The sequence below is a fragment of the Gobius niger genome, assembly GCF_951799975.1.
Source record: "Gobius niger genome assembly, chromosome: 10".
In the NCBI taxonomy this organism is placed as follows: Eukaryota; Metazoa; Chordata; class Actinopteri; order Gobiiformes; family Gobiidae; genus Gobius; species Gobius niger.
Window position 1 is genome coordinate 21,054,780 of NC_136861.1, and position 27,304 is coordinate 21,082,083.

General features: G+C 41.6%; 2 protein-coding genes across 5 annotated transcripts in view; one reads left to right on the plus strand and one right to left on the minus strand.

The window, feature by feature from the left end:
• Nucleotides 1-21,342, minus strand: part of sdk2a (sidekick cell adhesion molecule 2a) — a 130,179-nt gene extending 108,837 nt beyond the window's left edge. For 3 of the 4 annotated variants that reach the window (XM_079563809.1, XM_079563807.1, XM_079563808.1), the window contains exon 1: nt 21,098-21,320. In XM_079563809.1, coding sequence (XP_079419935.1) covers nt 21,098-21,239 — 142 coding nt within the window. In that variant the 5' untranslated portion in view covers nt 21,240-21,320. Of the gene's footprint in view, nt 1-21,097 lie in introns of all 4 variants that reach the window. The other variant, XM_079563810.1, reaches the window with a different exon arrangement.
• Nucleotides 21,319-27,304, plus strand: part of ttyh2l (tweety homolog 2, like) — a 95,435-nt gene continuing 89,449 nt past the window's right edge. The window contains exon 1 of the mRNA XM_079563829.1: nt 21,319-21,377. Coding sequence (XP_079419955.1) covers nt 21,324-21,377 — 54 coding nt within the window. The 5' untranslated portion in view covers nt 21,319-21,323. The remainder of the gene's footprint in view (nt 21,378-27,304) is intronic.

The window sequence follows — 27,304 nt, forward strand, 5'->3', positions numbered from 1 at the left end:
ACCACAGACCCCATGACTCACCCGCGGAACAGAACAGGCAAAACCAATAGCCAGCAGATAGCATCTCTAACACTAACAAGCTTTCACGAGGGGATAGCATCAGCTCGGCTTTTTCATAGAACTAATTAGGAATGGACTAAGACACAGACCTGCAGCTATCTATCCCCTTTCATCCTGAGATGTTTAAACATGGCTCTCACTCTTTTTGGTTTTCTTCCTCTCCCTCAACACACCTCTGTTGGCTCACTCTATCTGCCCCCCCCCCCCCCCCCCCCATCTCCCAATTCAGGAGCAATGCTGCAGCCACCACGGCCACTGTGTCCAGCCCAAGGCCACTACTGCCTCTTAATCCCATTAGACCAAACACAATCAATTATCCAGCCAGCCATAAGGATCTGAGAGCATTAAAAGGTTAGCTGGGGAGATTTAAGGCCATTGATGTCTTTGACAGGAGTGCCCCCACCAGCTCGAGCCACCCCCCCCCCCCCTCTTTCTACTGTGTTAGCGTCCGTGTACATGACTGTGTGTGTCAGCGCATGTTCATCAACATGACACCTTGGCATGAGCCACCACGCATCGCTCGCTGATCTTTAATCATGTCCCCGCGAGTCCCGGCAAATTACTGCTGCGTGATGGTAATCGATAAAGCGATAAGCGCAGCCAGGGACCGCGACTGCTCGCTGGGGTGAAGAAATACCACCGCGACCACTGTTGAGGGTTTTTTTTCTCTCCCTGTAATCTCTTCTTGTCAAAAGTAGTCTTCTTTTTAAGTCGGGGGATGTGGAAGAGAGAACAATGTGCCCGGCACCGGCGCTGAGAGACACAGGTGCAGGTCAATCAATGCTATCAGAGAGATAGACTGATATAATCATATTGTAATCTGAGGCTCATCTCAGCTCCCCATAAACTCCACAGCCCTGCACCGCACCATTCATCGCTTCATCTAATTCACCCACTGCCGCCTCCCTCTTTATCCATCCCGCACACTCCTCTTCCACTTCTCTCTCCTCACTGACTTGTTCCTTCTCAGGCAGGCAAATTAAATATGATCATTCCTCTTCAAAGGCAGCACTATTAGCCACATAATGAATATTCAGTTAATGTAGCAGAGAAGAGACTGTGTGCATTAATGGAAATAAGACACAGCGGCTAGGCTAAATAAAAGGCTTCAAGTCTTTCTTAGTGACTTTTGTGCTGAACAGCAACAAAAAGTGGATGGATATGTGCCTCTATATCATCTCAGAGACAGACTTTAGGAGCAAATAACAGGAAGCACTAAATTACAAATTTCTCATTGGCTTGGTGACATTTAACAGTGTGGCTGTAGCTCTGCCTCATCAAAGTGCAATACATCATTTATGGCTGATTAATATTACTAGTTATGAATCATTGATTATAGGGCCATTATAAAAGAGTTTCTCAAATCCTGTGCCCCTCGCGCGACCTCCTCAAGAAAATCATTTGGCTAAGTCTGGAAAGGTGGCTGAACACTTGTGGCTCTAACGCTGACTCCTGGGGACGAGCCAGTCTTTCTCCGTTCCAAATGCGTCTGCCAAGCGCCTCCTCCACCTCCTCCTCCTGGATCCACACGTGCTCCCTCATGCAGACACGATAGCCACTTTCCAATTTCAACTTCATCTTAACCGGCAATTTCTGCTGCCGTAGAGGTGATTGAAATATGAAACCCTGCATATATACAGGCCATTACATCCAAATACAAGGTCCCAGCTGCTCAGAAGCTGTCGAGGGAGAGAAGAAACAACGCGATCAGCTCTGGCCAGAACATATTTCGATGTATTTATTATTCAATAACATTGTATTGGCCCCTGACCTGTAGCAGCATCAGCCCATGCCCAACGGCCCCCAGAAGAGACGCCTCACTGAATCAAGAGGAAATGGGAAAGGAACCCTGTGGCTTTGACACATGAGATCTTTAAATTTTGCAAGTTTTCACAAGTCTTTCTTTTGACTAAAAGCTTCTGTGCAACTTCTTTTGGTGTTAGAAAGCCAATCTTGCATTGCAAAACTACTGGTGTGTATGAGGGACAATAGACAGTTTTCTTTCTTATGAAGTTGAAGGAATCATGTATTTTAGTGAAGTTCAAGACTTATATAGATGGTTATAAAAACATACAAATGGTTTTAATGGTGAGAACTTCCTAAAAAGAAGAACGCAGATTTTTTTTTTTATCAGGTTCTTAAAACTTTAAAAATACTGAAGGAAAAAAAACACTCTCATTCTAAAGCTGCCTGACTCAACCAAACACAAATCTCAGAGGCCTTTAATATCAAACTGTATATTAACAAAACAAGATAGCAGTGTCACGCCTGAGGTTCATGAGCCTTTTTGCTTCCACTCTGATGTGACTGTAAATTAATACACCTTTCTTTGTTACAACTTTTTTTTTTTTTTCAAAAAACCTGCTTCCGTTTGCGCATAACCGTCTGTTTACAGATTGCTTTCGAGGGCAGCGCCATCAAAGTGCACAAAACACACTAAACACAAATATCAGTATATCTGATGTTAGCTCTGCATTTTCGGTTTTCTAAAGGGTGCGTATTCTGATTTCTTTCAGGGCAAAGTGTAGCGCTTTTATCTTGTCTTTTTTCTGCCTCTCCAATTTTCGGCAGAGGCGTTTGATGGAAAGGTACTTCTAACCTCATTCCATCTGCTGAGCAAAAGATTATTAACAATTGTTGGAGTGCAAAACAAGTGAATGAAACAACACATGGCAGGACAAAGTGGTGGTGGCCAACGCTGCAAATGTGGTCTCTGTGGCTTTCAAGGTCGTTTTAGCCGTTAATTGTTCCGTTGAACCAAGGCTAGTCAGATGTTTTGTGACACTTCTCTCAGCAGGATGTGAGAGCATGTTGATGTTAACTATTCTCATGGAAATCAATGTCTTACCTCACTCGCTGTAGTTTGTAATCAGGATGTATGATTTTAGAAAATATCTATCTGATCATAAGAAATATAACATTCGTGATACATATTTTACAATTATTCAGTTCACAGAGTGCATTTTAAACAAGACAGGAGCATTAACATTAGTGAGTGAACTGTTAAAGCAGAACTAAGTACCTCATGCCCCTAAAGGCCATAAGCACCACTACAAGTATTGTAGCATGTTGTGTTTTTTTCTTACTCATTAATTGTCCATGAGAGTAAATACTACGCTGACAAAAAACGGAGAGATGGATATTGTACATTGTGCCACAACTCAATGACAAAATGGAGATTTTTTTTTTTTCACTCAAACTTGGCTGTAGATACTGCTAAAGTGGCGTTACCCACAGTTAGCTTTGCCCGTTTGCCTGTTAGCTTCTTCTTTGTGATTATATTAGTGTGTATTGCGCCTCCGACCCGGAGGCAGGGAAGTTCCAAGGGTGGTTTGCTAGACAGAGGCACCAGGGGGAGATGTACGACCCCCCCAAATCATCCAATCAACACTTGTTTAACCCCCAGAGGGACTACAAAAAGGATTTATTTATTAATTATTTATTTATTATTTATTATTTCAGAACGTTCATTGAGGTCAAAAAGAGTTAGCCGGTTTTCTTCGAAATGTGTGACTCAATGGAAACTGTTAATAACTTAACCCCCGCCTAAAAGGGACTAGACAGAGTTTACATGTTCCAGCCATGTCCTAATGTGTAGAATGAGCCCAGACCTGTTCACCACAACTGCCGCTAAAATCCTGCACTCAAAAAGTTGTTAATTCATTTCCAAAGTACAGTCATGCATGAGCTTAATATAGAAACTGCAGTTACGCGTAAGACCTGAGGTGGCAGTAGTGAGTGTAAAAATGACAACTTCCATAGTCCCTTTAACCAAGCACATATTTTGGCCACATTTTTGTCGCGTTTTGGCTGCTTTTTGTTCCTTTAGAGCAGGGGTCCTCAAACTACGGCCCGCGGGCCAAATCCGGCCCGCGAGATGATTTAATCCGGCCCCCGACTTGAAGAGCACAAATCCCTGAGTATGTCAAAAAAAAAAGTAAGTTTCTAGCCCATTCCTGTGCGGAGTTAGGATGTTTTAACTAAATAACCAGTTTACTCATTCAAGCCACTAGGGGGCAATTTGAATAAATAAAAAATAATTCCACAGGTGTCCAGCAGAGGGCACTTACATAAGAGATCAGAATAACACATTAAAGCCACATGGTAAATGAAGCTTAACCACCACAGAGTGTGGAGAGAATAATGACGACAGTACTTTGAGAAACTTGTGACACAGGCTTGTAAAGCACAATACAAGTGTAAGAAGTTATTACTTTGGTCACATTACATACTGATGTTTTATTTGAAAATAAAAATAAATGGAAATTAAAACAAAGTGTGAAGACTTGATTACTATTTTTGCAAACCACATTGAAACAAATATGTGCCTGCCTCAAGTGTTGATCTTGTGGATATAGTCGTGGGGACGACTGTGCAGGCGAGTCATCTCTACTTCACAAAGAGGCATTTTGGTCTGAGTCATACAATTCTATATTATAGCCAACCCGGTCCGGCCCTCCATCACAGTCAGGAACAATAATGTGGCCCCCAGAGAAAAAAGTCTGAGGACCCCTGCTTTAGAGTAATGAGGTAACTGTGATCAAGCCACAAAAATGTGACCAAAACATGGCGATGAAACCACAAACGAAAAGGACGAAACCGGGACAATCATAAGGAGGAAAATGCTTAGATTAGTTTTGTAGGTCTTAGCTTTCAAATGAGGCGTTACACTGTAATGCTTGACCGGAGAAAAAACACTAGGTTAAGGCGGGGGTTAAGAGGTTAAAGTATATTTTGTTACTGAAATAACTGTTCCTTAGTGATTTTTTTTTTTTCATTGCAATGACTGTAGTTTTGTCAATGATTCTCAGCTAAAAGACTGGAAACTGTAGTAATTGTAACGCTGCCACAAACACATTTGTTTAAACTATATTGATGGACAAAAGAAGCAAAATGTCTGAAATAGAAATGTTCGGACAATTATGCACTTTTATAGGTCAGTGTTGCACGTTGAAAATAGAAAGTCCAATGTATATCTCACAGATCAGAGCATTAAGTGCGGCACTCTGCATCAGGAACATTAAGCACTGCAAATGGAAGATAGAAAATGTCACGTAATTGTCAGGCAAGTGCATAGCATTTATGCCAAGTGCGTGCAAGCCCGAAAAGTAAAAGCCTCCACCTTTACAGCGGAGTGAACAACAGTCTTTGCAATGACAACATTTGTATACATTAGCAGTTGTCACCAACGCCCCGTCACTCCAATAACTGTGATAAGTCAAACAACAACGGACTCACTGCATTTCAGCAGCCCAAACATCCTATTAGTATTGTAAATAAATTAGTCGGTATTATCAGTAATTGCGTTTTCTTTACGGCGGATCATAAGCTTCTAAATGACACCTGTGGATTTTCAGGAATATAGGAGAATTTCTTTAGCAAAAAACGCCCACAGCTTGGTATTTTATGCATAATAATTGCCTTTTTGCTTTGACGTCGCACACAATAGGAGCAGTTTAGCATGACAGATACCGGTTTAATTGTTATTCAAAATACATAACTGAGGTGTAGAGACAATCTTTCAGAAAGGGCTTTGTTGTATTGTGTCCGGCAGGTAGCTTGTTATCCAAAGTGACTTAAATGTTGCTTTAAAAGTCATTTGGAGGGAATTGTCTTGTGTGATCACTGTAATATCCACCACCTCCAGAGGCAGAGATTAGCCTCCAGTCAGCCATGCCCGACCGATGTGTCTGTCACTCCCAATCTGCGCTGAGAGGGGCGTCCGTGCCTATTTTTTTCCCCATAAATGTATTCATATTCATTAGCCTCGAGTGTCATTCATAGAGGGTATTAGAGGCGCTTCTTTAATGCCACACGCGAGCATCAGAAGCTGGAGGAGGAACCTGCCTCTTCTCATCGTGCAAATTAATAACTGGCAATCAGTGCAAAGGTGCCTACTGTCAAATCACAATAGCTCCTGATTTCCATCAACAACGCACTCTCATCAAGCGCTGCCCCCATGGGAATCTCAAAATGCCACCAGTGAAATACGGAATTGTTAATTTAAATGAGAATTAATTACGAGCCATTTTTCTCTTGACCCGGCGCTACTTTCAGCCTCCCAACATCTTGGTGGCAGCCGGTTAATTGCGCAGAATAACTTGTGTGAACGTCGGCCGCTAATGAGAGCAATTAGGCGCCAGACTCACACGAGATTTAACTCCGGCGACAGCGCACTTCACCTCCGTTGGCTTCGATGTGTCACGGAAGGCACGGGTTGAATGGATCCAAGAGAGGCCAAAGCAAAGTATGGAGGAAAAAATGATTAATGGCCAAAGGAAAAAAGCAGGTAATAGAGTCATTGGGACAAGAAATGTTTTGGTTTCTCTGCTGCGATATCCACGTCTCTACGGCTATAGCTCATCTGGGTGTTTTAAAATATCGGGTATCGGCTACAAATATCTGATACTGAACCGATACCAGCTTTGGCTCTCAATGCCTTAAAAACACAACTTTTACCACCTAAATCTAAGTAAATATATAGACATGCTGTATATCATTTTGAAGCTAAGAACCGGGAGAATTCAACCACCGAGTTAGTTTTAACCTCCACCAATTATTAAGTGTTTGAGTTGAAGAAAAAACTGATCTCACATATTTGTAATGATCAGATCACTTACTATGTGAGTTGTTTGTATTAATGTAACCTAAAGCCTGTCATATACCCAAGGATCTGTAGTGTAGAAAAATCCAATGATCCTTGTTAAATATTTATCCAAGAGTTCATCAATAGATATAATTGGAAATTGATCTGAAATATCATAACAATAAAATATGACTTCCTTGATCTTAAAATGAAGAAAAGAATCAATCCAATTTTTCACTTCAAGTAAGTCTCTTGGTGTCTGTAAATATCGGATATGGGCAGATATTCAAACCCCCGTATCGGTATCGGTAGCAAAAAAGCTGGATCACTACATCTCTAGTCACGATTATAGTCTGAAAGGAGACAACCTTTCAGAAGATTTAAGAGCCCCCCAGGCAGAGCTTTCTCTCCACTTTCATGAAAACAGCACATTTCATCGAGATCAGCATGGCCATCAGAGTAACACCTCTGGCTAACATGGTCAAAAAGCTTCAAACTGGGCTAAGCCTGTCTGTGCCAATCCAAAACCCTTACAGTATATAATCAAATTCAGAATTCATTCCTTTTAGGTTTTTCCCCTTGCCAAGTTAATCAGCCTCCAATTCAGTCCTTGTTGTCACTAGATATACATTTAAGCTCAATCCATTTTGGGACTGTTATTTGGAACCACTTGAGATTCCCATGTCACTCTTCACAAAACCAAGCAGAATATGATTATTTTGACAATGTAGTGAACTTGCGTAGCTTTATACTGTAGAAGCATTAACAACCTCTCTTTTCTCTTTTTACTATTCTGGGCTTTCAGCTTTTTCAAGTAATGGTGTTTCTCCTTCAAAGCCTGGCCATGTTTTTTTCATGGCCATTGTTTTAAATCAAGAGTACAATGCATTCTTCCCCCACCCTCCCCGTCCCCAACTCCGCCACCCCGCCGTACTTCACTCTGGACAACATTAATAAAACAGGCTTTCAATGATGCAGCGAGCGGCGCACATTGGGGCCCTGAGCGCTGGTGTGATTAAGGCTTTTAAACGCCGCCACCCTTTGAGTTTGCGTATGTCAGCTCCGCACTCCGACTACTGCGTTTGGAAGGAGACTGGAGCATCGCACGTTTTCCATTTCCCACACTCCTTTGCTGTTCTTTTGAAAACCTTGCAAAAGTGCTTGTGCTTTAACCACTTTCATACAGCAATAAAGCAATATGAGCCCTTCAGTGGCCTTGCCGAGACAAGAGCCAGCACATACAGTGATTACATCTACTGCTACAAGTAAATAGTACTCTCAGTGAAAGTGCACTAACCAATTCTACTCCCTGTAAACGACAATTAGAGCCTTTTCTAAGAAGGACTGGAAAGAAGTATTTTGATTGCCCTTATTTGTACAATTGTCTATCTAATGGCAACAATCCCTCAACGGATTGTGAGGATGAAAAGTGCAAGTTTTAATTGAATTTTATAAAATTAAACATTAGCAAGAGCAGCTTCATTTAACAGATATAATCCGACTGACTCTCTCATTTCAGTGGTTCCCAGGGGCTACAGAAGACTCTTGCTTCGTATGAAGATACAAAACCCTTTTCGAAGAATAAAAAAAAAGGATTTTGTGGCAACTGAAATTCAAAGACTGTATCCCCTATAGCTATAACTTCACAGTCACATTACTTGCTCCATATAGTTATAGAGCGCTGGTTTAATAATTTTGATAATAATGTCCAATTGAACTTAAGTGATAATAAAAATGAAGCATAACACAAGAATCCAGGAAGACTGTATTACTACTCTACCACTCTCCTTTTGTCATTACCTGCCAATCACAGTGACCGATAACCTCTAAAAACATTCAAATAAACAAACTCCCTCCTTCATACTTTCCTTTTAGATTTGGGCTCCAATCTGCCTCTGTCCTGTTGTCACCCAGCAGCGAAACAATCAGCCAGTGGCTACTTCAGGCTTTTAATCTTTTTCCCTTCATCAATAACAGTCTTGTCCTCCCCACGGGCATCAAACACAAACTTTCGTTTTACAGGATAGGTCGGCGAAGAGGGCATTGTTCCACAGGAAGGTTGGTACTGACTTTCTGGTTAGATTTAGGGTCAGGTCAAAGGAAATGTTTCAGGTTAAAGTGAGGACGCAGGATTGAAATCAGAACTAAGTAACTCATGCCCCTAGAGGACATAAGCGCCACTGCAGGTGTCGTAGCATGTTAGTTTTTTTTTACTCATTAATTGTCCACAAGAGTAAATATTACGCTGACAGCAAAGACAAAGGGAGAGAGGGATATTGTACATTCAATTACACAATGGAGATGATTCGTTTTCACTCAAACTTGGCTGTAAATACTGTTTAAGTGGTGCAAACCCACAGTTAGCTTTGCCCGTTAGCCTGTTAGCTTCTTCTTCATGATTCCATTAGTGTGTATTGGGGCCTCCGGGTCAGAGAACCCTGCAGGCTGCAAGTGTGGTTGTCTGGCCAGAGACACCAGGGGGAGATGAAAGACCCCGAATCATCCCATCAATATTTGTATTACCCCCAGAGGAACTACGAAAAGGATTTATTAAGGTAAACAAGTTACTTAGTACTGCTTTAAGGTTTGGGTTAAAGATTGACACCTATCACATTGTTCCCCTGCCATCCTGTAAAAAGAAAATACACCCCCTTCATTGCTTCACTGACATCTAGTACGCTATCTACCGCTTGATTGATGGAATTTATTGAGAGCTTTTGTTTTCACTCAAAAGACACTCGGACACCTCTCTCTGAAATGTTGTGATCTCAATGCTGTGGTGCCTGTACCAAACGAGAGGAGATTTGGACATAGCCCAGATTTGTTTGCATATAAACCAGAATCGAGCAAGAGAGCTGGGTCCGTCACTGTCAGCATGTGGAACCTGCTTACAAAAGGGGGGGTAGGGGATGGGCCCACAATGCCTGTCAGTGCCGCTCTAATGCTCTCTCGCGCTCAACTCAGGCATCACAAATCAGTTTTGAGCCATCATATGTACGTCACATGTGATGTAGATCCGATTTGGCTTGCCACTCTGGGGTAAAGCTCTGAGAGTGTGTTCACATGTCCGGCGTTTCTCAAACGGGGGGTAGAGTGTGCCAGACTGCGGTGCAAAACCCGACAGGGGACAGTGGGATGCTCTTGTTGGGGACTATCTTTCCATTGCTAGACGAGAGGTGACAGTGACCGAGGCGTTTTGGGATGGGCAGGACCCCCTGAAGAATTAAACAGCTTGCGTCTCCAGGCTCCACTGACAACAAATCTCACTCAGATCACAAAAGGCAGAGCTGATTGTCCCCGACATGTGCATCATTCTTTTCTTAGAAACTGCGTCTCTGTTTGGCCTGCGTGCCTTTGATGCATTTCACCCCAGTCAATAAGTGCGTTTGCAGACGCGTAATTCATTTTAGCAATTGAAACATTGACCTTTTCGCCCACATAATGCACGTCTGCAAATGCAAGTTAGTAAAGCAGTCTAAAAAGATGACTCCAAATGAATCAATTAGACATCGGGGAGGACAAGCACAGATGGGAAGCAGCTATAACATTTCTGAGAATAGCTCTGGAAATGCATGGGGTGAATGTATAAAAAGCCTGGCAGTGGGAGAAGAGGAAGGGTTACTGTGTGGACTCTAACTGGGCACGCTAATCCCTTTGATCCCACCATTTTACTGTCAGCTGTTTCCAAGCTACCATTGAATCTGTGCAGAATTTGGGATTGTGGTACTGTACACCATGGCAAAATGTCTGCCCCTCTGAAGCAACGTGCTTTGTCCCTTCTGTCAATACGTTTACACCGTGGCTATTTGTTTGGTCAGTAAACTGTAGGTTTGCGAAAAATGTAAATCAATACAAACTTCACTTCTTCTGCTGTTTTATGTTTCCCCGTTTGTTTGTTTGTTTTTGTTTTTCTCATTTAAATGTGGATGGAAAATTACAAAAACAAAGTTATACAATAGGAGAAAACGTGGGTCATGTGTAAGGTTTTAAGTTTTAACTCTCGCCGTTCCTTCAATAGGGCTGCCAAGGAAAAAACTGTCTAAACCGGTACAGTTTTATTGTGGTAACTCAAAAATGACTCTCTGGGTTCTACTCCTTCAGAAAAGCAGCCAAAAAAATACCAAAATACAAAATTCTTATAATAATTTTTTTTATACCTTATCTGGCTTATAAAATTGCGTGACGTTCTAAAACATAGGAATAAACGGACCAATAATGTTGTTTAATTATTGTCGTCATCATTAATAAAGCAGTACTACGGTAAGTAACATGTTTACCTTAAAACAAGACACTGCAGGTGAATAGGGAAAGTAGAGACATCAATTTGAAACTTTTGCTTAACATTACTGATATAAATATGAGATGTATGTATATTATATGTATATGCAATTATTCTGTCATTAGATGTTTTCATATAAAAAACAAGCCATTTTGTGCATGAAAATGGCCACCATTGCCTATATTTTCTAAATAGTGGATGGACCCAGATTTCAAAGTATAGTTTTATTTTATTGACATATTAGTAGCAAAGATTTTTTTTAGAGAGGATTTTGGATATCTTGTTTAGTTTTTGAATAAGCTAGTCATAAGTGAGAACATCTGTAAAAACTCAAATTCCGCCTTTTTTTGGGGGGGTGGGGGGTTCAAAGCCGAATAAATCAGGCTTCGAATTAGATATTAAAAAATCCCTCTGAAAAATTCTTAAAAATCTGGTTAAGCACAAGACTGGAAAGTTTGGAGTCTGTAGTTACTATAAGGGCTCACGAGTTGCATGAGTCGAGCAAAAACCTCATTTAGAGAAAACCGTCCCTGAAGTTTTATACCGAGTGCGTATGCTCTTCGTATCGGGTGGCTCCCATAAGGAAAAATACCATATTTGGGTGATGCCGTCATCGCAGACACCCTTCACAGAGCACGTGGATGTAAAATATGTCAATATTTATGAATGAATAACCGTGGGAAAGACGGCTTTGCGAAGCGGCGGAGGTGCTACTTTCCTGAGTTGTGTCATTTTTATACTCTTACATGAAAACTAAGATGTAAAGGAGGAAACTAGCTAAAAATCTCCACTTTGACCACTGCGTGAAAAATCGATACATCCTGCCGTGTCTCGCCTTAATGAATCCTTTTCGTAGTCCCTCGGGGGATAATACAAGTGTTAATGGGATGATTGGGGGGTCTTTCATCTCCCCCTGGTGTCTTTGGCCAGAAAACCACACTTGCAACGTTCACCTGCTCCAACCCGGAGTCGCAATACACACTAATGAAATCACGAAGAAGAAACTAGCAGGCTAACGTGCAAAGCTAACTAGCGCCACTTTAGTAGAGTGAAAAAAATTATCTCCATTGTGTAACTGAGTTGTGTCACAATTTACAATATCCCTCTCTCCCTTTGTCTTTTCCGCCAGTGTATTTACTGGATCATTAATGAGTAAAAGAAAAACACAACATGCTACAACACCTGCTGTGGCGCTTATGGCCTCTAGGGACATGAGTTACTTAGTTCTGCTTTAATATTTGATACAAAATTTCACAATCCTTCAGAAGTTGTAATGAAGTCAACTCTACAACTAAAATAAAGGGGTAATATACCATTAGACCCGCAATATTAGGGGTCTGACACCAGGCCAGTTTACAGTATAGGTATGATGGGAAACCCTAAGGGACATTTTAACTGAACGGCTAACTGGCTTTTCTGGTCCAAGGCGACATTTATGCAGAATTTTGCACTGTTTTACAAAGCAAATGAATCGGCCAAGGAAACAAAAGGACGTCTCCATTAAAATGGAAAATGATAGACAGACAAATCAGTGCAAATTAAGACTCTCTCCACATCTCACAGTTAGCGCGTTCAGTCTAAGTATAATAAATGACATTACACGTGGGTACATCATAGAAAATGCATGATTTTAAATTGCAAACTTCTCTACACAGAAGGCCATTAGCACAGTATGTCTCGCATTGTAAAAACTGATTTAGATTTTGCCTATTCACACGAGACTTTATGGCTGCGCCCTACTTTCATTAGTAGCGCTGAAAACGGCATTCAAATCTGGTCTGGTCTTTTGAGAAACTTCTATTTAGCCATAATGAAGCCGCCTGTGAGAGTTGTAAATGAGTCTACATGCACACAGAGGCCATTTCTGCATTTTCAAACATGGATAATAAAGCAATAAGGGCGTTTCATCGTGCACCTCTCTTTCGCTGCCTTTAAAATTTAAATCAACAGGCAAATGTACCTCCATAGGATCTTTCATCCTTGGGAGTTTTGTGACTTAAAGAAAAGCTATGCAGGTTCTCCCGAAGTCTTACTAAATCTTCCCAGACATAGACACTACATGGTAAGCTCGTTTTGCTGCTTCACTGTCAAAAAGACTCTGAGTGAAAGACCCATTATGTTAAGTGGGTGTATCTCGCATACATCTTTATTTGCGGTACGTTGCATATAGGCGCAAATACAATTTAGAAGCAATTTGTCACTTTTTATTGCAGTACATAAAATTCAATTCACAATGCACTACCCCTATCCACTACTCAGAAAGAAAAAAATGTCTCAAGAGCACAGCATAAAGTATTGTCCATACATCAGCATGAAGACCCTGGAGGGAGCCTTTGTATATTTCCAGCATTTGCCTTCCCCATATGCTCTGAGTCCGACACCTGAAGCTGTGGAGCCGAGGGGAGATAAGAATATCCAGATGTGGCATTAGCCCGAGTCCGAACCCGCAGAGGCACTGTCACTGTCCATCACGTCACTCCGTCAAACTGACACCAGCGATTGAGCCAAGTACAGCGGTGACACGCTCGCCCCCTCTGTGCATACCAACACTGTCCGCCATCAGAAAACTAGCTTGAAGGACTTACTCAGCTTCATCTTCAACTTAATGCTGTCGAACAAAACCAAATAAGACAGTTAAGGACATGGCCTAACCCGTCCTCATCGACTGTATCTAATAGTGAGAACATTTGTTGAGGTGTAAACCACAGCTTGTTTAGATGATGAATCCCTTTGGAGACAGATTTGTTTTGTAGTTTTCAGAGGATATTAGACAACAAACAATTCCGGTCTTTGCCTTTCAAATTGTGACTTTGATTTGTTTGTGATTAACTGTGCAAACCAGTCATAATGATCTTGAATTATCATATTTTGACATGTACAGAATCACTAGTCCTATTTGTATTTCATGTTCTGACAAATGCCTCTCACTTCTTGGCATTCGAGAGATCATCAGCTAAAATAAAACAATGGCATTAACAAACATCGCAGAGTGTTCATGTAGTGCTAAACAGGACATGGGGGACAGATTCAGCCTGGGTCCAAATCGATACCGAGCACCAGACAGAGCTGCTTGAGGCCCTGTGCCAGGCCCCTGGTGGGACAGCAGGCCCACTGCCAAACCCTGAACACTGAGGCAAAGTTAGTCCTGCAGATGGAGAGCATGGAGGCTTCTTCTGCCCAGAGCCAACCTGCCTGTGGACACCGAGTCCACCCGGACTGAAATAGTATACAAAGCCACCCTCGCCAACTTCTAAACCACTACTATAACTTCTATGCTCTTGAGGCAGTTCCAGTACCAGCACAAACTGACTGAGGGTGCATCAGAGTTTCAAAGTGGTGCAAAGAGAGATACTTATCATTCATGTAACACAGTGGTGCAAGCACAACTTTCTTTGTGAAAAAAAAAGGCATACTATTTGAAATGAGGTGCACTCCTTACACCATGTTGCAGGTCTTGTTTTGAGATGCCATGCGTGCCATTATAGATGCTTTTTGAAGCCGATTATGTTTTATCTTTTGAAAACACTCCAGTTTCTTGCAGGATTTTGTCTTTCGTTTTAATATTTTGATAACTGCAATGACCAAAAGTCAACTTCTGAGAAAGCAGTGTCTATGGTGTTGGCCATTAGATTTCAAGAAGACATGCGGAGGAGCTACAAGTCACAAGCATTAAAGCTTGCACTTAGTAACTCGAGTCGCGAGAGGCCAAGCGCCACTGCAGGTGTCGAAACATGTTGCGTTTTTTTACTCATTAATTGTGAATGACAGCAAATACTACACTGACAGAAAAGACAAAGGGAGAGAGGGATATTGTACATCCAATTACACAATGGAGATACATTTTTAACTCAAACTTGGCTGTAAATATTGTTTAAGTGGCGCTAGCCCGCAGTTCGCTTTGCCTGTTAGCCTGCTAGCTTCTTCTTCGTGATTCCATTAGCGTGTATTGGAGCCTTCGGGTCAGAGCAGGTACAGCTGCAAGTGTGGTTTTCTGGCCAGAGACTCCAGGGGGAGATGAATACTTGTATTAACACTTGTATTACCCCAGTGGGACTACAGAATGGATATATTAAGGTAAACATGTTACTTTGTTCTTCTTTAAGTCCGGGAGGATGAAGAGACTGGCCAGTGGGAAGGATAAGGTACACTTAATTGTCTCTACAGGGAAATTTGCTACCTCCGTTTGACCCTCCCTTAAATACCATTGGGGCAAGCTGTCAGGAGCAATGGGCAACCACAGCGCAGCACCCAGGAATTCAACCCTTTCTGTGTAGCGTGTGAGCCATTATACTGGACAGGGGAACATATTGTCAGCGGATTAGCATGTTTCAGGTCTGATGGGGAAACCAGAGTAGTAAGAAAAATGTGCCCTATATTGGGTTACTCTAGATTTAGTCGTGAAGTCCTAGTTTGTGTTTCCATTTTTGACATGGTATAGTATCAATGCCGGTTTATATCTGATATTATTGTCAGTACCAGTTATTATTCTACTAATATTCCCAATATCTAAAACTGCTATTGTGAGAGAGAATGTTATACTAATTCTAAAAGGATTGCTCAAATCGAGGTTATTCATTCAAGAAGACACTACAGCCAGGATTTGCCAGTGTCTGATGTGAAAGCCTCAAGACATCACTGGGCACAAGGTGAAAAACTCCTCTCTTTCAGAAGAATTGATTGGTACAAAAAAGTAGTTTGACTGGAAAAAAGGGAAGCACAGGCCAACCCCCGATGCGGCATCTCTTCTATTTCTTTGGCTCTTTTGCTATTTTATTTACAACACAAGAATACACTCAGCGGTCCCCAGGAGAGGCTGGCTGGATGAGAGCAGAGATTCAGTGCTCGCATTACGCCGTAAAAAGCATTGTTTCTCACCAGCACTTTTTCTCTTTCTGTTTCCTTTCGTGTTTAAATGTTTACATGGAACAGCTTGAGGCCTGGAGACAGATGCATGGTCCAAGAACACCGCTACAGCACAGTTCTTTCTTTTTTTTTCTTCCCCGAGATGAAAGTAATGACACCGTTTTTGACTACATTTTTCATTTCTTTTTTTTTTTCATCTAACAAATGGCTTCTTGGAAATGTGCTTTGACAAGGCTACAATATCTCCGATCCCTTGTCAAAAGGATATTAGACAAATCAAATGAATAGTGGCACTTTTCATATTCAAGGTCATTTTCCTTTCTCAATTTCTATCCCAAAGGCTCAAGGCCCATTCTTTCAAACATTCTCCGTCTCTTCTCTGTGGTTGCCTCGCAGTCCTGTGCCAGATTGATTAGACATTTAGCCAGGAGAATTAATATATGAAAATCTGCTTTCTTCCCCCCTGCAGGTTTTGCTTCCTTCTCCCTCATTAGTAAACAAGAACAAACGTGAAAACAAAACCACTCTGCGCCGTGTGGTTAAAGCTGCCCATAGAAGAATCATTGGTCTCTAGTCATCCTATTGTTGGGGGGAAAAAATAGACAGTAGATTCAGAGAACACCATATTGGCTCCAGCAGATCTGGCTCTTGTCCAGGCACAAAGTTATGACTAAATCTAGGCACCTGATGCATTGATGTGCTTTCAGTGCAATCAGATGTGTTGTTTTCTCTTCTAATCTTTCAGTGTATTAAATTTTAGCTATTGAGTAATCAGTACATTTCTTCACTTTGCCACATTATCGTTTCTATTTTTCTCAATTGCAATCCTTACCAAGTATGATGACCAGTCACCTTTTGTGCTCCAACCAGTGACAAAGTCTGAACTGTTCAGGCTGATAAGTGGAACAGCTGCATGTGCTGCATCAGGTGAGACGCCGAACTCCTCAGATTCATTTGACATTTAGAAAATTAGAATTTAAGTTCTCCCTAATGGAAGGACACAGTGTGATTAATTATAAGTGTACTGTATGAAGTCTGCAGAGTCTGTCATCTATGCTCTTTCAAGCTTTGATAGCAGTGTGTCGACTTGACTGTTTACTTTCCCCACATGATGGAAGGAGGTCCAGAACTAGCTTGGTTGTAGTGGTTAATAATTTCAGCGAGCTCCTCTAATGTGGCAGAATGACAGACACATGGAGTGAGAGTCTTTGCTCCATGCAAACCGGCATTATCATATTCCTTTGGGCAAACGGCAATTACTGGGCAAAGGGTGAAAGCCAGAACCCTGTGGTACAAGTTAATTTGATTACAATTCCATTATGAAGTGTAAACACAGTTTTGCTGCTTGGCTGAACCAATTAAAAGCGTCCTGAAGCTATAAAAACAGCACAGCATAATAAACTTATTTGCATTAGATCATAATCATGAGTTACACTTACACAGGGACCAGAATACAGGGTAATGAATGATGATAAAATGTAAAAAGAGAAACAAATACTAATATGCTTCAGGTTTTTCATGTTCATTCTTTGCTCATTGTTCCATTTGGTGACCAGAGGCAACATAAATAAACATGCGTTGACAGCGTTTGGCATCAAGAGGGACCGGAGCAAAGCCGCCAACATGGACGACAGACAGCGAGCACAAACAAGGACTCAGCCTGCCATCATGTCTCACCTGAGGCAGACACAAGCCACGCGCGGGGCTGGTTGGCCTTGAGACTCATTGTGATGAAAACAAGCATTTAGTCCAAATTTGTGCAGACATCTGTTAGCTCTCTGGAGCAGTAAACATGTTTAATTAAGTACATTTCAGCAGACAGGGAGGTACATATGTCAGGAGTTTGCCCCAGGTGTAATTATGGTTTCATACAGAAGAAGTTACCGTGTGGCCACTTTCACACCAGTCCAATATACAGAGTGTCTCAGTGAGGGAAAGAGCATTCATTTCAATTAAATGGATTAAAATCAATGTTATGTATCTGAAAGTGGTTTATCTGCAATTGATATTCAGTGATTCTTCACATTTATTTTCTATTGTGTTTCTTTTATTGTAACTGTACAGCTACTGTGACAACGCCATTTCTCTTGTGGATCAAATGGTTTATCTAAGTCTAAGTACAATCATATCTGTAAAGTTCTTTATTTTTGAATTAAGTGCCTTGATATGTAGGGTAGCACAATACATCAACAAATGGATCATTTCAGCTATGATGTAAGATCCCTAGCACAAGATATAAAAAATATCAGAATATCACTGAGGACCTCCATCTCTTTCTTTGTCGGTCTTGATCTAGTCTTTGTTGAGCTTTGATTTTTACACAGTTTGATGTAAAAAATCAATTCCTTTAAATATTTTGCTTTGTATTAATTCAATTGAACATAGAGTAGTGTGTCAAAATGATTGGGAAAAATAGTGCAAGAATATTGTTATTGCAATATTCAAGACAGTTAACGGATATTGCAATTTGTTTGACAGCTTCTGCCTTTTCATTTAGAAGTGAAAATGCAATTCAGTGTTAATGCTGATCGGTTGTGGGATTGTTAAGTCCTTATTTTGTCATGGTTAATCATGTTGGAGTCCAAAGGTATTTTCAAAGCCAAACCTTTTTCTGTTGATAGAGTTGTCCAAATAGACGGTTAGTATTTCATCAAGCAAGGAGAGAGTGACTGTGACTGCGTGTTGCTTTAATAACACTTACAGTATTGCGTCTCCATTTCAGTTTTGATGTGTACGGTCAATTTTCTGAAGTACATGCAAAAATAGATGAAGCTTTCTATTACTTGTGATTGAGTGTTGTAAGAGCGGGCGCAGATGATCGGCTTTGTAATCAGTTTGTGGCTGCCTTTGATTCTATTAAAACTGTATTATATTTCTTCTGATGGACTTGTGTAATCTTGTACACATTGATTTTTCTATCTTTCCCCGCCACTGTTTGTGTGTACGTGCGCGTGTCTGCCGCTGTAGTAGATGAATTATGATCCTGTGGCCCGCATTACAGCAGCCAGTTTTAATCACACACGGACCCAGAGTGTTTTAAACAAATGTCTTTTTTGTAAGCATGCAGGATTACCATCAGATTTAGAGATTTGGAAATGGCTGACAGCTGTCAAGCCGCATAATAACCTGCGTCCAGAAAATTATAGCAGCTGCTGTTTGGCACAATGTCAATGCTGCTATCAAGATTAAAGCTCAATAGACAGGCACACAAACACACATGCAACAAAGCACACAGAGGTACATACAGGGGAGTTTGATTTTGACTTTGGAGAGGACAGAAAAATGCACAAGGCCAAATCGTTTTGGTGCCCATTCATTCCTTTTAGTACTTCCATCTACATTTTATTTGCAGTTATAAAGTCAAAATGAATTCTTTTGGAGTCCATTTTAGACTGGCCATCTTGCCAAATAAGCCTCAATATAGAGTCCTTATGTGCAACCAGCTTCAGTGCCACTGTCAGTTCCACCGTGGCTTAAAAAGACTAGGGTTTAAATACTTACTTTGGCATTAAGTCATTTGAGGCTATTGGAACGGGATCACATGCCATTATACATCTAATAACTTTAGTGTTAAGCCATTTTTGCACAGGAATGTTCATTCAACAAACAATTTGGCACTGAAAAATAAAAAAGATTGCCTTTTAATAGCATTTTGTCCGTACCCACAGTTAGCGCAGACGTCTCCCCAAAGCCTATATCCAATTTTAACACCCTTGGAAAAGCTCGGGAGGAGGGCTGCTGGGACTTTTAAAGGTTACAAAAGACAAAACTCTCGTCTCTTTACTTGTTACTTCGATTAGGGAGTTTTAATAAGTCTTCAAATAGCCTGCTGTGCACTGCCAGAGTCAGGAGAAAGGTTGGTCCGTGCTCTATCAGGTATCCTCCGGAGCACTGAAAACACCAGCAGTATTAGACACTGCGGGGGCCCCAGTAGACACCTGCTGAAAAACAAGTGCATGCCTCCCCTCCCATTCCCCTGAGCCCATTGCCACTGTTTGTGTGTGTGTTTTGCCTAATTTATGGCATCCTCAAAGGTCCACTGCACCGAGGGAGGGAGCAAGAGCATCCCTATAGCCTAGTCACATCATCACGTATTTGCAAACATGCATAAGCAAGCTCCTAGGACTTCATTGGATGCTAAAAGGACCCCCAACAAAGACAAACCGAAAGAAGTGGCAAAGACGAGTGGGGGGACTCAGGAGTGAATCTCTTATCGATGCAAATGTGCCACATGTGGCACTAAAGAGGGGCCTGAATACAAAATGCAACAAGGAGAAAGAGGGTGGTTTTGGGTGTGTGTGTGTGTGTGGGGGGGGGGTGAGCCCTATGAAGTGGTGTGGAGTGAGATGCTGTATAGATCCTCATAGAGAGGCTATAGGAGTGGGAGAAAAAGGATGCTAATAACAGCCCCAGGAACGGTGCCCTGCATAATAAGAGATGCCTGAGACTCCCTTCAGATAAGGTTAGGAACACTTCAGAGCAATGCGACCTGTTCAAAGACAAACAAGCAGAGGGATTATGTTGCCTTTAGCACATGGCTGCACCGAGCATTGTGGAAAACACGCAGAAGCCACTTGAAATACAAGCCAATGGCACCTGTGAGAGCCCCCTGAACATGACTCAGAGAAAGGCTGAGGGACTAAAGACTGCAAACTCTTTATTGTGGTCGTGGAGCGGTAACAGCTATGGGTTACCGCCTATAGTTTATTTATCCAAAACCTTTTTTCACAAGAGCAATGACAAGTTTCAATAAAAGAGTAAATGTGTATTCAGTGACAGCAGTTCTACATAATGAAAATGAAAAAAATGGTCAAGTATTGATTCAGAAACACAAGATACCAGCAGCAGGGCTTTGATAGTCAGGCACACACGAGTCAAATGAGATGCCATGTCTTTCACACTCATTGATTCAACACTTAAATGAAACTGCACCCATCAGCCTTTCACCAACAGCCTAACATTCGCACAAGCTGATGTCTAGACAATAGTCATAGTCCACTAAAACTAGGGACAAACTGAGGCTATTTGATTGACACGGATGTTATTTACTTCTCTTTTGTGCCTATATGTCCAAAAAAAAAAACACACCAATAAATCTGATATTCTCAAATGCACACTTCTATATATCCTGAGTTTGAACTTTACGCAAAAACGCAGCACAGCAGATACCCATCATCCCAACTAGTGCCACACAGTCTTCAGACTTTGAGAAAGCTTCGAAAACCCGACATGACATAGGATTTCAAAGAGGGACTTTTGATTTGCCGCCTTTTTGAACACAGTAAAAGACACTGAGTGGACGTTCTTACCTTGCGCTCGGGCATCTCGCATCACGGCGGACAGAAGAATCCAACAGGAGACCCACACCTGCGCGACCTGTCCGGCGCGCCTCATCGTGCTCAGCGTCGGACCGGCACGGCTCCCTTGTCCCCGTGTCCACACTGGGAACATGTTGCGCGGTGGCGTCTCTCTCTCTCTCGCGCGCGCGCGCTCTCTCCGGGCGGAAGAGTCCTCGCTGCTGCTATACCGCCGCTGATGGAGAGTGTGCCTGTGATCCCGTGTGCGTCAGACCGCTCCTCACTACAGCCGGTGAGTGAGTGACTGGGGGTGGGGGGGGGGGGGGATGAAGCCGAGCGCGCTGCACGAGGTTGGGGGAAGAGAGAGTGAGTATTTAGGAGTCAACGAACAAGTCCCGCTCCTGGCAAAGGCGGAGTCCAATTTAATTTGGCTTTCTGTCTGGATAATTTGTTGTACCTTTCCTACTCCAAAACGCACGAGCGAACGGTTTTTGAGGCTTGACACGAGCACACAAATGCCGTTGCATTATCCTATCAAAGCAAAACGCCTGCATGCCCCTTTATTTAAACTTATTTTTCTCTTGTAACCAAAATGTTGCTTTGCGGTGCTAGTTTTTTTGCATCGACACGTATTCTCGACATTGACATACTATGAAATATATCAAAAGTTGCACACATCATGAAATAGTTTACAGCGAGCTATACTATTGAATTTCTCAATAAAACCCTGAGTTATCTCTATCTATCTTTACTACTTTTGACGATTCAGTCTGAGAAGGCAGCGCGCTCACACAAAACTCAGCCAGTGTGCTCTGTGCGCTACTGCCCCCACGCGGCCGTCAGCGGCACTATGGGAGCCTCGTCTTGACAGCTATGATGGATTGGCTGTTGACACATTCGAACTAAAAGGCTGTGATTTTCGAAACGAACATGTGACAAGTAAATTTGTGTTCCTGATGTTTTTTTCCTAGCTGGAAATACATAGGCGTTGCTTTTGGGTGAGAAGTTTTCTATAAAGACAATTTTCAGCTGTGAGATTAGTAAAGGAAGAAAGCTTGTTTTCTTCTTTTTTGGGGGGATTGGAATGTCATGTTGCCTTCCTTTCAGGTCAGAAAAATGACAACATGATGGCACATGAAAAATTTCCTTTAAACACATTACGATAAAGAGAGTCGGATGTATGTGCTTCTAATATCAGCTAATGTCCCGCGTCTTTTGAACTCCCTCAAAAATGCACACAGGGCAAGGCAAGACTTCAAAGATCTGTCACAATGCCCTCAAAAACATATTATGTCTACTTATGTGTGGCTGCGTGTGTGCGCGGCATTAGATTTTGCATTTGGTGAAAATGTGGCGGCAGCAGCAGTGGCGGTATAATATTGACAACAGTGTGGATCCCTCTGTGTGTGAGGGAAAAAGCTGTTTTTTTAAGATGCTGGCTCAAGTGTAAAAAGAGGTGCTACTCTCTCACCGCAGGGGTATTGTTGGTCCCCTTTCATGATTTGCTTTGTTGAGCCCCACTGCGAATCTTTTACCTGACAAAATACCTGGTTGGATTTTATGCTGTTCTTTCGTATAGAGACACAGCATATACCAAGGCAACAAGGGGCTCATTTTGTGTTATCCATAGCTTCCTGTCTGTAATTCCTCCCTATATTAAACCCCCCACCCCCCACCTGCATCAGCCACCTCACCTATGCTCCAAGCACCTCCTGGTAATGATGCACTGATTATGAGGCTCTTAGGCCAGCAGATTGCTCTCCAGTCTCATTCGCATGCAGTGGAAAATTGCTACTGTCTTGGTGTGCCCCCCTCCCCTGCTGTGCGTATCGGGGAGGTTGACATTAGCAAGCTGCTGGGGAAACAGCATAGACACAAGGGCAGGTGCTCCAGTGCAAAGCTCGTAACTCTTGTGCAGCACACAGGTGGCTTCTGGATGTGACCGGGCATTGACTCGCTCGTGCTGGGACACAGGGACGCCCCCAAAGCTCAGGGTTTAACAATAAGACATTGTGTATAGCTGGCAATGTTACAAATCCGTAGTGCCAATAGCAGTCCAGCTTGGCGAGGAAAACATCTCTTAGTCATTCCTGAGTGAAAAAGAAACATTCTTCTTACACTGTTTAATGTTTAAATATCTGTGATGCAAGTCCTTGAAATGGCATTTAACATTTTTATATACCTAGCAAAGTCAACCAAGCAATGTGCTCTTTTGTTTTTTGGCATCTTGCATCAAATTTCTTTCTTTACTTCCAGTGGGGCCACACGCCACAGTAATCTTTGTGCCAGTACTAAGCTCAGGTAAAGGAAGGTTTCTAGCACTGCACAATTTATAGCTTAATCATTTTTATTGCAAATATGAGGTCACACTAAAACAGATTTAAAAATCTACCAAAATCCAGTTTTTGTTCACTGTTTTTCTAATTTTCTTTCAATGTTTTGGTCCTGATTTTGTATTTCTTGAAGTGTTGTTTTGACATAAAAATCAAACTCGGATTTTTTTCCAATTATATAAAAAAATATATTGTTAGTGTTTTTAGGTTTAGGTTTATTAAACATTGATGTAGCAGGAAAGAACAAAATGTTCAACCTGAAATGTGTCAATTACAATAGAAGAAAAACAGCAATAGAAGGAAAAAAACATGTATAAAACAGATTTATAAAACAATGTTAAAGCTCGTGGGATAAAAGATATTTCATGTTTTTTATGTGTTGCTCTTCTTGGCTGCATGTGGTCTTCGGTGCCTGAGCTGGTTTCCAATGGAGGGGGTCTGAGTTATGAAGGTGAGCACAGGAGAGGAACTGTCCTTCAGGATATTCTGGAGGGTCTGCAGTGTGGCCATGTCCCGCCTCTCACTCAGAGATTGGATGTGCTTTTGCTTTCAAGCTGGTGCTAAATTCTGTGTTGAAATGTTGGTAACACTTTACATTACGGGCCGGTAAGTCCATGGTACTTCCAGTGGTAATTACTAGTAATAACAGTGGTACTTACTGTGGTACCTAGAGTAGTAAGTACTAGTACTTACTGTGGTACTTACTGTGGTACTAAAAGTGGTAAGTACTGGTAATTACAGTGGTACTTATTGTGGTACTAAATGTGGTAAGTACTAGTAATTACAGTGGTACTTATTGTGGTACTAAAAGTGGTAAGTACCAGTACTTACAGTGGTACTTATTGTGGCACTAAAGGTGGTAAGTACTAGTAATTACTGCGGTACTTCCAGGTACTTATTGTGGTACTTTAAATATACTAGCGTGAGAATTACAAGGTATGTACTGTGATAGCCTAGATACAGTGGTAACCCTTAGTGAAGGTGGTAGCCTATTTCTTTGATCATCAAGTTTCTAGTAGTTACAGTGAAACATATATGGTACTTATATAAATAAATCTGTATAAATATATAAAACATAAAACAACATTAGGGACAACAAGTTTCTTTATTAATATGGAATAAGTAGCACAGAAAGGACAGTAGCAATACAGAGCTTACCATTTAATGCATTTTTCCAAACAAGTTTCAAGCAAAAGAAAAACACTGCAATACTTTACAACAATTAGATAAAACACCAGTACAGTAAGTACTAGGTACCCAACAAAAGTCACAGTAAATACACATTGACACACCGGTAATGATGCTGTAAGTACCAGGTACTTACCACAGGAACTGGCCCATATTATGACAAAGGACACTACTGTAAGGACCAGTAACAACACCAGTAACTACCAGGTACTTACCACAGGAACTGGCCCATATTATGGCAAAGGACGTTACTGTAAGTACCAGCGACACCACCAGTAATTACCAGGTACTTACCACAGGAACTGGCCCATATTATGACAAGGGACTATACCATAGGTACTTGTGACAACACCAGTAATTACCAGGTACTTACCATAGGAACTGGCCCATATTATGACAAAGGACGCTACCGTAAGGACCAGCAACAACACCAGTAATTATGCAGTAAGTACCAGGTACTTACCACAGGAACTGGCCCATATTATGACAAAGGACAATACCATAAGTACTTGTGACAACACCAGTAATTACCAGGTACTTATCACAGGACCTGGCCCATATTATGGCAAAGGACGTTACTGTAAGTACCAGCGACAACACCAGCAATTACCAGGTACTTACCATAGGAACTGGCCCATATTATGACAAAGGACGCTACCGTAAGGACCAGCAACAACACCAGTAATTATGCAGTAAGTACCAGGTACTTACCACAGGAACTGGCCCATATTATGACAAAGGACAATACCATAAGTACTTGTGACAACACCAGTAATTACCAGGTACTTACCACAGGAACTGGCCCATATTATGACAAAGGACGCTACCGTAAGGACCAGCAACAACACCAGTAATTATGCAGTAAGTACCAGGTACTTACCACAGGAACTGGCCCATATTATGGCAAAGGACGTTACTGTAAGTACCAGTAACAACACCAGTAATTACCAGGTACTTACCACAGGAACTGGCCCATATTATGACAAAGGACTATACCATAAGTACTTGTGACAACACCAGTAATTACCTGGTACTTACCATAGGAACTGGCCCATATTATGACAAAGGACGCTACCGTAAGGACCAGTAACAGCACCAGTAACTACCAGGTACTTACCACAGGAGCTGGCCCATATTATGACAAAGGACGTTACTGGAAGTAGCGACAACACCAGTAATTATGCAGTAAGTACCAGGTACTTACCACAGGAACTGGCCCATATTATGGCAAAGGACGTTACTGTAAGTACCAGCGACAACACCAGTAATTACCTGGTACTTAACACAGGAACTGGCCCATATTATGACAAGGGATTTTACCATAAGTACCTGTGACAACACCAGTAATTACACAATAATTACCTGGTACTTACCACAGGAACTGGCCCATATTATGGCAAAGGACGTTACTGTAAGTACCAGCGACAACACCAGTAATTACCTGGTACTAAACAAAGGAAATGGACCATATTATGACAAGGGACTTTTCCATCATTACCAGTAACAACGCCAGTAATTACCAGGTACTTACCACAGGAACTTACCCATATAATGACAAGGGACTTTACCATAAGTACCTGTGAAAACACCAGTAACTACCAGCTACTTAACACAGGAACTGGCCCATATTATGAAAAATAACATTATCGTCATTACCAGCAACAACACCAGTAATTATGCAGTTAGTGCTTGGTACTTACCACAGGAACTGGGCAATATTATGACAAGGGATTTTACCATAAGTACCAGTAACAACACCAGTAATTATGCAGTAAGTACCAGGTACTTATCACAGGAACAGGCCCATATTATTAAGTGGTGCTGCACCCTTTAAGATCACATGCATAATGTCCTGTGGTGTTTGTTGAAACATATCAAAAACGGGAAATTCCACTAGCTTCCTCCTGTTAATAGGTGGCGTTCACGATTTAGAATGTGATGATGTCATAATGTCAGATGGAGGACAGGGCCAATACAACTCAATGGGAGAAATGCAGTTTTTGTAAGAAATCTCCAAAACGAAAATTGACAAATGCTTTTCCTCATCAGTTTTTGATCGTGATTGGATTCACAAACCTGTGATATTATTTTTATGTCTGAAAGTCCTTTCTATTGGACAAGATCACAGTCATGATTTGTCATATTGTCATCACTTTTTGATGCTTTTCAGAGAAAACAATTGGACATTAGTTCATATGTGCTGACAGAGGAGATAATGAACTTTGTGACAGTTTTTGTTTCATGTGGACTCCTCTAGTAATGACTGAGATATTAGCCGAAAAACAAAGACATAAAACATGCATTTTGTCAGTTACCACAGTTAACATAGTTACCGTCAGTTGCTCCACCTCAATATTAAACTATAGGCTCTTTAGAATGTTGTGACGTCACGTGAACGCAACCTATTCCAGAAGTTTTTTGTAATGTTGCGAAGCAAGTCTGTTTGTGCCTTTTCAATTTCGTCACATTGTCTCACATACATACCTCTGGAAAGTTTTTGTAAATGAATCCGCAGTGAATTTGAACTGCATGTCCTGAAAGAACACTCACAATATCTGCACTTGCACGGAGAAAGACCATATAGCACCATAGTCCTCCTTAATTCTGTTGAATATGGGGTCCAGGTCCACCCTAAGCTGTCGAAGATCTACAGATTTTGCCATGGCAAGTAGCATCCAGTTTTGATCTGCATTTTGGG